Genomic DNA, 13,823 nt, shown 5'->3' on the forward strand with positions numbered 1-13,823 from the left:
TGGGAAGTACGTGTGTTCATGTGTGAACAGAAGCAGGCAGGAAGGGGAAGTACTACTCCTTTTCTCCTCTTTAAATTAAGGAAAAAAAATGCAGAATTAAATATTGCAGCATCAGGATGTGGATGACCCAGAGGATGTTCTAGGATGTCTGTTTCTCAATGGCTTGTTGTCCTTTATGGGTGTTGGGGTTTGTTTGTGAAAAGGTCAGTGAGCATCGACCTTTGCTACTCACATCCACCACCCACATCCTCCCTGCAGACCGGGATGTGCACCAGCAGCTGTGGCCTGGGATGATCCCACTGAGCCAGGCACTCGGACTACATTAAGCATCATTTAAATCACTATTTAACAGAAATCATAGTTAAGAGTGAAGACACTGTGAACTCTGGGCAGTGCAGCACTGAGGTAGAGCAAAGCGAAAAGTGATTCCGTTTTTGTTATTGCAGGTATTACAGAGTGTTTCTTAAATAAACCAAGTCTAGACAGCACTTCTGCAGTGTGTCAGAATGGATAATAGTATGGCTAGCAGGAGCAGGGCAGGGATTGTCCCCTGTGCTGGGCACTGGTGAGGACACACCTCGAGTGCTGCGTCCAGTTCTGGGCCCCTCCGTTTAGGAAGGACATTGAGGGGCTGGAGCAAGTCCAGAGAAGGGCAATGGAGCTGGGGAAGGGTCGGGAGCACAACTACGATGATGGAACTGGGGGTGTTTAGACTGGGGAGAAGGAGGCTCAGGGATGACCTTATCACACTCTACAGATGCCTGAAAGGAGGCTGTAACCAGGATGGGCTCGGTCCCTTCCCCCAGGAAATCAGGGACAGGATGAGAGGACATAGGCTGTTCCAGAGGCGGTTCACGTTCGACAACAGCAGGAATTTCCTCACAGAAAGGTGGATCAGACATGGAAATGGGCTGCCCGGGGAGGCGGTGGAGTCACCGTCCCTGGAGGTGTTTAAGGAAAGACTGGACGTGGCACTCAGTGCCATGGGCTGGTTGACATGGCGGTGTTCGGTCATAGGTTGGGCTCGATGATCTCAGAGGTCTTTTCCGGCCTAAATGATCCTGTGATTCTATTGATGTTCCGGCGGGGCCCGCTCCGCTCAGCGACAACTCAGCTACCCCTGGCTGCCCTGGCTGGGCCCCGCTCCCGGCCCCGCGTCCGCCGTGTCCCGGCAACGGCGCTGAGCCGCGGGCTTGCGTCACCTCCGCGCGCCGCCGCCGAGCGCGCGCCTGCGCGGCGCGGGGGAGCGGCCGCTGCGGTGCCCGAGGGGCGGCGGCGGCTCCTCCGCGGGACGTGCCGGGGATGCGGTGAGCGGGGCGGGCGGGACCCGCCCCTCGGCGCCGAGCGCACGGCCCGGGGGCAAGCCGGCGGGTGCGGGTGCGGGAAGGGCAGGGCCGGACGGGGCGGCTGTGACGCAGCCGGGCTGAGCGGGGCCCGTCCCGCGCTCGGCGCTGAGGGCCCGCACCGGGGCAGGGCGGGCGGGGCGCGCCTGGGCCATGAGGAGCTGTGCTCGGGCCCCTCCGCGCCGCTCGGGGCACCTCGTGGGTCTGCGGATGACGTGGGTGTGTCGGGTCTTGAAGGGTAACAACAGGGAACGTTTCATAGAGGAACTCGCGGGGATGAAAGTCCAACTCCTGGCCCTGCACAGGACGCCCCAGGAGTCACCCCATGTGCCTGAGAATGTTGTCCAGACGCTTCCTGAACTCTCAGGCTTGATGCTGTGACCACTTCCCTCGGGAGACTGTTGCAGTGTTCGACCACCCTCGGGGTGAAACTTTTCCCGATACCCAGTTCTGCAGACATCCTCGCAGGTGTTTTGCCGCAGTTTTTCAGTGCTAGGGTTTAGGTGCTGAGCTGGGCAGGCCCGCAGGAGGCACGGTGCTCCCTCAGAAGCTCGGAGGAGCACAAGGCTGGGAGATCGGGAGGAGACAGGTCCTGGAAGGTGGCAGGTTGTGCTGCGTGTGGCCTGGGCGTGTGCTCACCAAACTCTCGGGAGAGCGGGGCAGGAGGCGACTGGAGCCGTCGGGAAAGAGAAGAGTGGCTGGAGGGGGAGCGTATCTGTGTGGGGAAATAAATTGGTCACAATTCCAAACATAAATTGGAAGCTTACTGTCATGAAATTGCATAGATATGCTCTGAGAGGAGCTCGCTTGGTGTGTTGTGTTTTTCTCACACGGTGGTGAGATCTCAACAGCTGTGAATTTTGTTCTGGATGCTGTTAAGCCCACGTGCTGCTACGGCTGCCTGCAGGGCAAAGCGCTGCTTTCTCTGTGATGCCTGTCATCTGGGGTTGGTAACGCAGCTACTGTCAGATTGCTCCGTGTTTGAGTTCAGGTGGATGTTCCTCAGTTCATTTTTCCCTGTATACCTCTTATCTGTAGAAGTCTTAAAAGGGCCTGGCACAACTGCTTTGCTTTACAAACAATGAACTCTGCGGAGAGGCATTTCAGGGGAAGTCAAATGTAGAGGGATCAAGGAGAGTAAGTAGATAAATACTTGGAGGGGCATGACATTAATCCTTGGGCAGACTTTTGGGGAAAAAGTATTTGTGTGTGAAGGAAAGATGAAGTGAGTTGGAGTTGAAGACATTTGAGCAAGTTAGTTCTGTAATACATTCTAAAGTTGAGTGTTTTGTGCAGATAGGGAGGTCTCTAAATTGGTTTATACTGACATGGATTCCTTGGCTTACCAGTTGCAGAATGCTGTGGGAGTTCTTTTGATCTGCCAATGTAAGTTTGATGTAAGGAAGATGATTCCTAATGTGATGTCTGTGTATAAACAGACATTAATGTGCTTATTTGCAGACATTATGACATTCCCACACACAAACATTTAGAATAAACAAAGATTGTCATTAATTACCATTTTAAGGGGTTTTTTTTTCCCCATTCCATTGGATGTATTTATATATGTGTGTGTTGGAGCTGAATCTGTGTGGAAAGTTATCTCTTTTTAATATAATTATTGCTGGAAGATTATAATGCCACATTCCAGACTCTTTGAAGTGTTCTGCGTTTTTTCTGATCTGACTGTTCAAGTTGTGTTACTTGTGGGATAATTACTGTAGGCTAAAAGAAAGTGAGGGAGTAGCTCCTCACAAACACACAAATGTAACTCTCTCAAATGTTTTTGGCAGAGACTCTACAAATGAATGAGAACTTCTCTCTACAGAACTGAGGTGAAGAACTTCACCATGGGTCAACAGATCTCAAACCACACACAAACTGTAATTAACAAGTTGCCAGAAAAAGTAGCAAAGCATGCTTCTTTGGTTCAAGAAAGTGGTTTCCTAACCTATGAAGAGTTTCTGGGAAGAGTAGCTGAACTTAATGATATGTAAGCCTTACTTTGCTTCTGGTTTTTTTTTGTTTTTGGTTTTGTTTGTTTTTGTTGTGTTTTACAGCGTATGCAATATATTATTGTGTGCTGGCTAAGGCAGAACTGGCTCAATGGTTTTGAAATATTTCCTTAATTTCTTAATGTTTTTATAATGGCTGTAATTACACTTCAAAACCAAAAGCCTTTTCTCCAGTGCTCTTCTTCCAGCAAGTGTTGCTCTCTCTTAAAAGTTCACAAGAGGTGATTTAGCATCATCTTTTCATTAGTGTCACCTGTGTCCCCTGTTGTTCTCCCTTCCACCTGAAGATGCAATGCTGCTTCCTCTCTGCTTGTCAGTTTGGGTAGGAAGGAGCAATGGTAGCCTGCTAGGGACAGCAGATCTCTACATGAGGAGGGTGGCACCAGAGGCAGAGCTGTTTGTGACCATCCCTGCCACCTCTGCAGACATGCAAGGCTGCTCCTCATTAAGGATGAGATGTATCTTACTGTCCCAAACCAGTGACCTAGATAATCCCAAACAAAAGGCTGCTTTTTGGTCAGATTTTTCATAGCCTGCCTTTTGTTTGAGCAGTACAATGACAGTAAAAGGAAATGAGCAAAAAAGCAGTGTTGTCATTTTTAGCCTGTATTTATGGTATAAAATGAGAGTGATAAAATGAAGTGGAAACATGCACATGATGGATAAGGGCTTTGTAATGTTTGCTGTTGAACTTTATTCAGTTTAGAAATTATCTTGGTGAGGGTCATACTTCTTTGAATGACCTTGAAGAACACACAGCTGTCTTCTGGGTAGACATATAAATAGGTTTTGGAAAACATAACCTGAGACTTTGCCTGAGACTCCAGGCATGTATCAGCATAATTCACTCCAACGTACTGTTATTCAGGTGGTTTCTTTCTTTCCAGTGTTTACTTAAGCCTGAATGCATTCTGATTCTTATGGAATAGACAGCTGTGTCTGTGTTCCATTAAAGAAACAAATCTTAGGTCACCTGACATGTTCACCTGACTACCTCATTATTAATATAAACTAACAGAAATACACTTCATCAGCATATGCTGAACTTTTTTTACATATATACCTGTTGAGGAAATAACCTTTTCAGATTGGAGACAATTAGTGTGATTAGTGTAATAAGCAGTGAGAGTATATATGAATTTAAGTGTCTGTAAACTACACCTGCTTGCTGATGCTGGGTCAAAAGACTTGCACAACATTTTCTGAAGTTTGCTGTGCAATTTGAAGTGAAATGGATTGTGTATTCAGTGACATGCTAAGAAGGTCATTACACTATACTTTGATGCCCCTGGGCAGTATTGCTAAAATCTCTTTTAAGGACAGAGAGCAGACAGGTGAACCATAAATCACAGTCATAAACCAATCCCACTTGGCTGAGGTTGCTGATCTTTGCAGGTCCACACACGGTGTTAAACTGATGTTGCTTTGTTTCAGTACTGCAAAATTGGCTTCTGGGCAAGACAAACATCTGTTATTTGAAGTGCAGCCTGGGTCTGATTCTTCTGCTTTCTGGAAGGTGATCGTTAGGATAATATGTACCAAAGTAAGTGTGAACATTTTAATTTGATGGGCAGTTTGTATGCAAAGATTTGAGGACTGTCAGTTTTTTACTTGTAAAATCCAGCACCTGCTACATGTGTTTTGAAACAGATGATGCATTCAAAGATGCTGTTGGAGACGAATTAAGTCTAAATTCTAAGTTTCTGCAAAGAGCATAGCAACAAAACCATTTTTATAACTAAGTTTAAAGGAATGATGCCTTCCAGTGGAGCACTTACAGCCCTTCAGTTACAAATGCAGGTGATATGTGAGGTCACGTAATCCAATGGTACAACAGACTGCAAACTGTAGATTTTGAAATTAGTACTAGAAATTAATTAAGTCTTCCAGGCATTATTAGTTGAGCTAGTGTGCCTGTACATAGTCTGATCCCTTAGAAAATCAATCTAAAGATTAAATGTTTTCTTTTATGACAAAAACTTAGGAAATTGGCTCTGTCTAATGAGGAGATTTTCCCCTCTCTATCCTACCAGGTGAAGTCCTTTAATGATCCTGAATCCCTTGAGCAATCTTAACATGTGGGTAAACAAGCCAACCCTCAAACTCTGAAACCAACAATTAGTAGTTTTCTGTTTACTCCTAATTTTCATTAAGGCAGCCATCACTGTAGGCAGTTTTAAGTTGAGATATCAAATTATATGCTTGCTTCTCAGTTCAGCCCGTTTTTTGGGTGTTATGTACCTATTCACACCTGAATCCATTTTTGATTAGTGATGGTAATTGCCTTGCCCTAAAATTGTGGTGTGCTGCCTGTGGTGTTCCTCAGCTGTGGGCAGTCCTGGCTCTTGCTGAGGCAGACTGCAGCTTGTTAATGTGGTGAAGGACACTTAGGAAGGGAACTGCTGCCTTTCATGAGAACTGCAGTGCTTTACAAACATTCTGAGCAATGCCAAGTTAAAATCTGATCAGTAATTGTAAACAATTCTTATATCTTAAGATAAATAAAACAAGTGGCATCGTGGAAGCTTCCAGAATCTTGAACTTATATCAGTTCACTCAACTTTATAAAGACATCACCAGTCAAGCAGCAGGAGTTCTTGCACAGAGTGGTACTTCTGAAGAAGCTGCTGAGAGTTGGATGTCTCTGAGTTCCTGTCAGGCCAGCTTGTGGATGGGAAGGTATTTTGATACACTTTAGCTTCTGACCCAGTTACAGCATAAGCGTTTTGGGAGCTGTGCTTCAGACCTGAACTACAAATACCTGCTGATGAGAACTGCTCACTCTCAGCAGCTGCAGGCTTTGTACCATCACAAACATGAACAGATGCCTTCCCTTGCACCAAGGGAGCTGCAGTGCACTTGGGTGAAATCCTGGAATATGGTGTTACCATACCTTAGCTTCAGAGCAACCCTTTCAGAGATCACTTCTAATATAAACATAGTATACGTTGAATCTCCTGAATAAGGAAACAGGAGGAAATGGAATCAGCTGCAGCTACAAATCCAGGGGGTTTGACAGTGTTTGTTCGAACGGATTTGTTATTGTTCCACTTAAACTTTCTCTTCCTCTTACATTTTAGCATGTGAAAGTTCCCATTTGTTGCCATTAGAAACCCATCAATTATGGGAATAATTCAACTTGTAAGACTGGAAAAATGTGAACTGTCTCACTCATGTTGACCTTCTGCTTTGTTAACCAGAGGAAAAACAAAAGATTGAGGTCAACACCTGCAATAACTTCAGTTCAAACTGAACGTAACAGCAAGAAGCCTGTCACCCTTTGCCTGTGTGGAAGTGTTTCTGCTACCAGTAATTCCTTGCTTTTCCTGAATAAGTTCAGGGTTCTAACTCAGTTTAAAGTGAGGTAGAGCTAGGCTTTGCAAGAAAAGATAGTAAGTGGCAGAGTTCTCTGTGTTCACCAGTGAAGAGCTGACAGCCAGGTATTTTAATGAAGCAGCCTGAGTGTCACACTTGAGCTGTTAGAGTGAAAAAGGGGTCTCCTGTGTTGTCACTCCACAGAGCCCACTGGTTTTTCTAACTAAGTGGATTGCAGAAGGTATTATTTTCATTTAATTTAATTTCCTCTAAGTTGTGAACACGCTTGAGAAAGAACAGGAAAACTGCTTTCTCAAGGTTATACCAGAACACACTTTTCTCTGGAAATGGTCTTTTGCTTCAAACAGACAAACCAAACAACATAGATGCCAGATACTTATGCAAAAATAGCTTTATATATTGCTGAAGTCAACGAGGAAATAAAAAGTTTCCTATGTGAGTTTCTTTTTCAGTTTTTCGGACATGGAGACAGGGGAGATTATCCTTCTTGTTTATAAACTTCATCACCTGAGGCAGTGTCAGTCACAAATAGAAACAGAGTATACTTTGCTAATATGATTCAGTTTGGTGAGCTTGAGTCTTAGCCAAGTTTTTTAAGTTACTAAGGAAAATACAGGCTGACACATCTTCAAGTATTCCACACCAATGAAGTCTTCTGTTTATTTTTCTGTGATAACCACCCATTTGCCTCAGTTCTTCTCACCTTTAGACGTTTTTCAGCTCTGCAAAGTTGGCCTTTAGTATCTAAAAATAGCAAGTGTTATCTGTTTCATTCTCCTTAACTTTTTTTCACTAGAATAATACCCCATGTCTCTACAACATCCACTTCCTATTCAGAGTATTCAAACTATGTCTAAGTGGTTTATGCTTTTTGATAATGAAGAGATAGGCATTTCCTTAGTCTGTCACTCCTTTATTTTACTGCTTCTTCAGGAACTTAGGCCTGTGACTAAAGCTGACTTTGCAGAAACTTTATAAATAGGCCTTGTATAATTGCTTGTATAGACACCAGCAAATCTCAAAAATTCAAGTGCTATTAAAGGTTAGTACACAGAATTACATGGGGAGGAAAATGAAAGGGAACTGGTCTAAAGAACACAGTGAGCAGGCTTCTTGAAACTGTTGTCCTCATTATGTGCATATTACCATCTGTAAAAAAAAAAAATCTGTAATTTTAAAGTAATTTTTCCAAAAGAAATTGAAAAGCACCTACTGAAAGATAAAACAAAGGCATGTTGACTGCTGTTCAGTAACTGGCTGTTCTGTACAGTTCAAAAATGAATCTGTATTTGACAAGCTCCCTTAGAAGCCTAAGCAAAAATGGTCTGGTCAATAGTCATTAAAGCAGACTGACTCCTAAAATGCCATATTTTTCTAGAATGCTATCTCTGTGCCTCAGGTCAGAACAGGGATTCCCAAATCAGGGTTTTTTAAAACCCCAAGCATTTTTGAACACTTCTTGGTTGTTTTGGAAGTGAACTGTGACTACAAAATTGCAGACTTTACATGTCAGGATAGGGCAGTGAAATAGTGCTGAGGGTTCACTGCACCTTTTTGCACTTGAGAAGTCTTGATGGTGCAAGAATTTGAGATACTCCTGTTAAGAGCTTTAGATACAGATATCTGTTTTTTGGGAAAAAGGTATAGAATGTCAGCATCTGTCTTGGGTAGTGCGATAGTTTTTAAACTTCCCCACCAACAGAAACACCTGGGAGTTTAACTGGAAAAGCTGTGGTAATAGTCATCTTGAGATGAGTGTGTTGCAAGCTAAAATCAGCCTTTTCAATCAGTGAGCAGTTCAGCTCCTGGCATTTTTGTATCATGCAAAATGAATGAATGTACATTCTGGTAGGGATCCTCTTGACATGCATGTTTTTGTCCAGGACATAAACCAGCACACAGAAATTTGGCAAAGTTCATTATGAACTAGTTTAACCTTAGGTGCAGTGACAGGAAGGCAGGTTCTTCTCCTGCCTTTAATGTAAACAGTGTTTCTGTTCTTCTGCCCAGTCATGTGATACGAAGCACTTACAACTCCTCACACTTCCTTGTTGATATGAAAAGGGATTTACAGAACCCTTGGCAACACCAAAAGCACCTGAAAAAATTACTAACACAAAAAATAAATGCACATTCGGGCTTAGTTTAGGTCTCTGCTGACATAGGCTGGGATGACATAGGTAGTCCATTCACAGATAAAAAGCACAGGTGTTTCTATCTGGCCATCACTAATTATTATGAAAATGTAGTAATTGGTGTAGTTACTGGGGTATAAATATCAAATATCTGGAAGAAAACAGTGTCTTCTCTTCTGCAGGGTTAAACAGCTGACAGATGAAGAGGAATGTTGCATCTGCATGGATGGGCGTGCTGATTTAATCTTGCCATGTGCTCACAGTTTCTGCCAGAAATGCATTGATAAATGGTAATATAGATGAAAGGATATTAATTATTTTATAGTATGCATGTTTCAGTTTGATTTGACAGATTCTATGTTTGTCATATAATTTAATGTCTGAAGATATTTCCAAGATAATGTACATTTGATACATAATAAGCTTGAGTAAAAGCACACTGAAGCAGAGGGAAAGCAGGAAATTTTGTGAAATGGAGATGTCAAAGTGCTGTTCGGCATTTGTTTTATAATTTCTTACATCTTTTTATTCTTCTAAAATTGAGCTGTAATAGTCTTGCTCAGAAACTTGAGAGGATGGTATATGCAGATACTGGCATGTTATGCTTCACAAAATCTCATTTAAGGCTTGTTAAGAATGCACAGATATGAAGGCAAGTTAGACTGTCTGTCACTTACTTGGGAAATAATTATCACAGGGATTTTTTCCATATGTTATGCTTTCACTTCAAATAATAGCACACAATTTACTGATGTAAATATATCAGACTCTTCCAGAAAGATATTTCTTCTCAATGGCAGCACCTTCAAATTTACATATATAATGTGTAGCTTACAGTGTTCCACTTCACGGTAAATTGAACGCCTTTGCAACTTCTGCATCTCTGATACGCCAGTTCTTGGAAAAGTGGGAGAGAAAAATTCCTTTGTGGAGGAACACAGCTCTTGTCTGAGCATGCAGGCCTTCAAGGACTAGGGAAGTCTCCTGGCAGTCTGGCATTAGGACACACAGACCTGCTCTGTTAATGCAAATAGGTTTACACATAATTTGTGCATAAGAATTTGTTTTGCGGCTTTTTTGAAAGACTCAACAAGGAAGTTACTTTTGTAACGAACACCAGGCTTCCACAAGGAAAAAGCATAGTAAAAAAAATCACTGGATCTCAGAATACAGCAAGTCATTTCTCTCTTCTGGGAGAATATCCTAACATCTATCAGCAAGACAGGGCTTAGTTTAGTGACTGTGCTGGAGAGTGGATTATTCACTGCTTTGGGTGATGAATCAGCCGAACTCCTCACTAAGTTCCAGTTACACCATGCTTTTTTTTTTTTTTGGTCTGTAATCTTTAAGGTTGATCTCCTCTTAATTTAGGCATAACAGAAGCTCCCAGCTCAAACATAAGTGTTTGGGACCCCCGAGATGGTGGAGGGGGTTGGGACTCCAAGGGACCAGTTCTAAACTTCTGTGGGCTGCATAACCCAGGAAAAGGCTCCTTCTCTTTATCTAGGAAGCCTGTGGAGATGGGCTTCTAAGGACCTCAGCTGAATTCCTGAAGATAGGAAGAATTAATTTTGACAGTGAATTTCCATTTAAACTTTCTTGCCAGGTAGCCAGATGCATCCTGTCTGACCTAAGCAAACTCTTAGGAGGAACATGATTACAAATTTTTACTCAAAGAATGGAGCTCCCTTCAGAAGTCTTCCTCACAAAGAAGTTTTAAAACAAACTAAATAGATGTGTGACCTAATCCAGTTAATGTGATAATTCTTGAAGTTCTCACTGGGTTGGTTTTTGTTTGGGTTTTTTGTCCGTTTGGGGGCTCTTTTGGCTTTTTCTGGCCAGCAAGAGACCACCAGTGAAAACCACTCCTTTCTGTGCCTTCCTAACAGGAGCGACCGCCACAGAAACTGCCCTGTGTGCCGCCGGCAGGTGACCGGGGCAGGAGATTCCTGGGTGGTGTCAGAGGCCCCTACAGAAGATGACATTGCCACTTACATCCTTAACATGGTGGATGAGGCAGGGCAGCCCCACAGACCCTGACCCTGCCCCTGCCCACCAGGCTGATCATGGCACAACCACTTGAAGCTTTTGTTTTCCTGGGCGTCTGCTTTTACCTCTCCTCGCCGTTCTTCCACAGTCTGTCCTTCTCCTTTTGGCTGCTGTGAGACTGCACTACTCTTCTAAAGCACAGGGTATCTGAGCAAGTCTCTGTGTGTGCAGTCTTCATTATTAAACTATTTTTTCAGCAAAACTTCTGACCTTTAACAAGGTTTAGTTTAACAACAGCGTTGGATATTAATTAACAGTTCAACTACTCGATGAAGCAACTTATTAACAGCACAACTACAACTGCAAACTGCTGCTCGAGCATGCCAGTGTACTGCTACAGAGGTGAACCATAGCAGATGGCTTGACCTCACAGTTCCTACCCATAAAAGCAGTCCCTTATTCACAACTAATATAGATAAAGATGATGAGTTAGCACTAGTTGTCATTAATTTGAAATTTTACTCTTGAAACTTGAAGGTGTCCCACTGCCTGTTCTTCAGTAGGAAGTTATTGCTGCTCTTAGTGTTTCCAGGTACTTAATCTGATTTGCTACTACTTTTAGTATTAATTATTTTAAATCTGTTTTAGAGAGTGTAGGCAGGTCTGTAAATGTACTTGTGCATTTCCCCTTATTCGTCTAACAAGACTTATCTCTTAGAATATTTTAAAATTATGATATTTAGCATAGTCTTATTAACTTGGAAACATTAAACAGTTTCGTACACAATCCTAAAAGCAGTAAATCAGCTTCTCAGTAGTTTTTGATAAAGAACAGCTAAAATTATTTCTAAACATTGGACATACATGAAGAGAATGCCTTTATTTGAATTAGCACTTAAATGTGTAGTTTAGTCTGATGCTGTGGTTTTATTTGCTCCTTTTGAGTTTTTGAAGTGATGAGATCAGAGTTAAAAGGTATATGAAGAGTTACAAATGATAATCTAAGTAAGGGTGCTCTACTTTCTATCTACAAGTGCAATATGCTGTTCTGTAGCAGAGGGAAATTTCTTTAACAATGTGGCTTGGAGTGAGATGAACAGGTAACAGCTTGGAAAAGTGATATCACAACTGGAGTGCAACAGTATTTATGTCTAGCAGAATAAAATCTTTAAAAAGCTGAGTTTAGACAGTCTAAAACTTAGTATTTGGGAAACCCCATCCTAAGCCTCTTGTGCATAAATAGCGTTATGGAAATGAATGGCTACTGTAGAGAATTAATTTATAAATATATCTCTTAACAAATACTACTTTTTCTCACTCAGTAACCTCAAGTTAAAATATTCAAGTGTAGCATTTGAGGGAATATCTGCATCAATCTTGCTTACTGTGAGACTCCATTTTCCTTTACCATACCTGTTAAAATTCCTTGATGCCATAAGGTTTAAGTCCTTTTGTCACAGACAGGTTCTGAACTAAAAGGCATATGCACAGGTAGATACGCGCATTTAAGTTAATTTTCTTAAATGGCTACGAAATAACTTAATTACATCCATTTGTTGAAGAATGTGCGCAGCACGTGGCACCCATTTGAGCTTGGCTGGTGACACCATTGTCAAATTTATCATAGATTTTAAGGCAGAGAAGCAACATACCCTTCATGTGTCTGTCATCTGAGAGCCAGTATGGCTTAGTGTGTAAATCGGTATTTAGCTGTGGAAAAATCCTTTTAGGAGTGTATATAGCTGAGAACTACTTTTTTTATTTTTTTCCTCATTTATTAAGCCATTGATAGCAATGACATATTCTTTAGTAAATGTATGGAGTGTTTGCTTGCATAAAAGCAGTTATTGTTCGGGCTGGAAATTGTTACTGGCCCAGGATTTCTCACTAAAACATGTGCAAATATTCCTAATCATGCACCAGTTTGGTTTCTTTTTGCTTTTTGAGCTTGCATTAGTCCATGTTCAGAACTTTCAAATAACCTTTGAATTTTTTAAACTTTTTATATCACTGGAACAGAAAGAACGTCTAAATGAAAGCTTCAAGCTAACTTTATTTTTCAAGTACTTCAAGAATTATACTTCTGAACTGAAATTTTATAAGTTGACTTTCTGCTGAGAACCTACATGAACTTAAAATGTAATTTTATAATGATGCAAACAGGTTGTTAATTGCAGCATAATGACAATTGCAATATAAACTAATGCAAAAATTATTTAAATAGTGAAAAAGTAAACTTTATATTCTGTACAGCTTTTTTAAATTGAGTTGCTGTAATTCACACTGCTGTGATGTAGATACTGTAATGTGTGCCTTGTAAAATATATGTACTGTATGTTATATGGAGAAATAGATACTTTAACACTGAAAAACTAGTAATTTGGTACTGGTTAGTATTACTTAGTCTGAAGTGCAACATTTAGCAAACAATTTTGGAAAAGGAATCCATTGGCATGGACATGGCAATGAGTTCCAGAAGCTAGATCTTGAAAATGTGAATTGCTGCAAATAGCTGTTGGTGGGGGGCATTAAAACAAATTAACTTTCTTGTGTTAAGTGAACATTTCTTACAGGTTTAATGTGAAATTGTAACTTAAACATTAGAGATAGTTTTAATAGCTAAGAACATTCCACGTATTAAACTTTGTCTATGAATTGTGCAATAAAGTTACTTTGGAAGAAATGTCAGATTTCTTTTAAGCTTTAGGAATCTCTTGTCTTTAGTACCACAAAAGTCTGAAAACTGAGTTTTGGTCCAAATACAATTGCATTTTACAGGTGGTTAGAAGTGTGGCACTGTAAGTCAGAGCTCTCTTCAACTTTGAAGGGTGGTATCAACAAGGTACCTCAGTGCAACTCTGAAAAAAAAAATACTGTCTCTGATTTGACTTCTAGGTACACAAATCAACGGGGATGTTTTGCAGTGATGGGAAAAATTAACTCTAATCTTAGAGGACAATATTGAGGAGCAGGTTTGTTCGGGGAAAGAATTTTTATTTTCAGAG

The 13,823-nt window shown here is 41.6% G+C and overlaps 1 protein-coding gene across 2 annotated transcripts; it reads left to right on the forward strand.

Moving 5' to 3' along the window:
* Nucleotides 1-1,219: 1,219 nt before the first annotated feature.
* On the forward strand, nt 1,220-13,823 carry RNF141 (ring finger protein 141). 2 transcript variants are annotated; one of them, XM_062494602.1, is made up of 6 exons: nt 1,220-1,307; nt 3,137-3,336; nt 4,793-4,901; nt 5,856-6,037; nt 9,012-9,119; nt 10,719-13,823. In XM_062494602.1, the coding sequence occupies exons 2-6, from the start codon at nt 3,152-3,154 to the stop codon at nt 10,867-10,869; spliced, it is 735 nt and encodes a 244-aa protein (XP_062350586.1). In that variant the 5' UTR covers nt 1,220-1,307; nt 3,137-3,151; the 3' UTR covers nt 10,870-13,823. The 2 variants fall into 2 exon arrangements, with proteins under 2 accessions (XP_062350586.1, XP_062350584.1); XM_062494600.1 differs by lacking the exon at nt 1,220-1,307 and adding an exon at nt 2,146-2,729.

The sequence above is a fragment of the Cinclus cinclus genome, chromosome 6 (genome assembly GCF_963662255.1).
Source record: "Cinclus cinclus chromosome 6, bCinCin1.1, whole genome shotgun sequence".
NCBI lineage: Eukaryota > Metazoa > Chordata > Aves > Passeriformes > Cinclidae > Cinclus > Cinclus cinclus.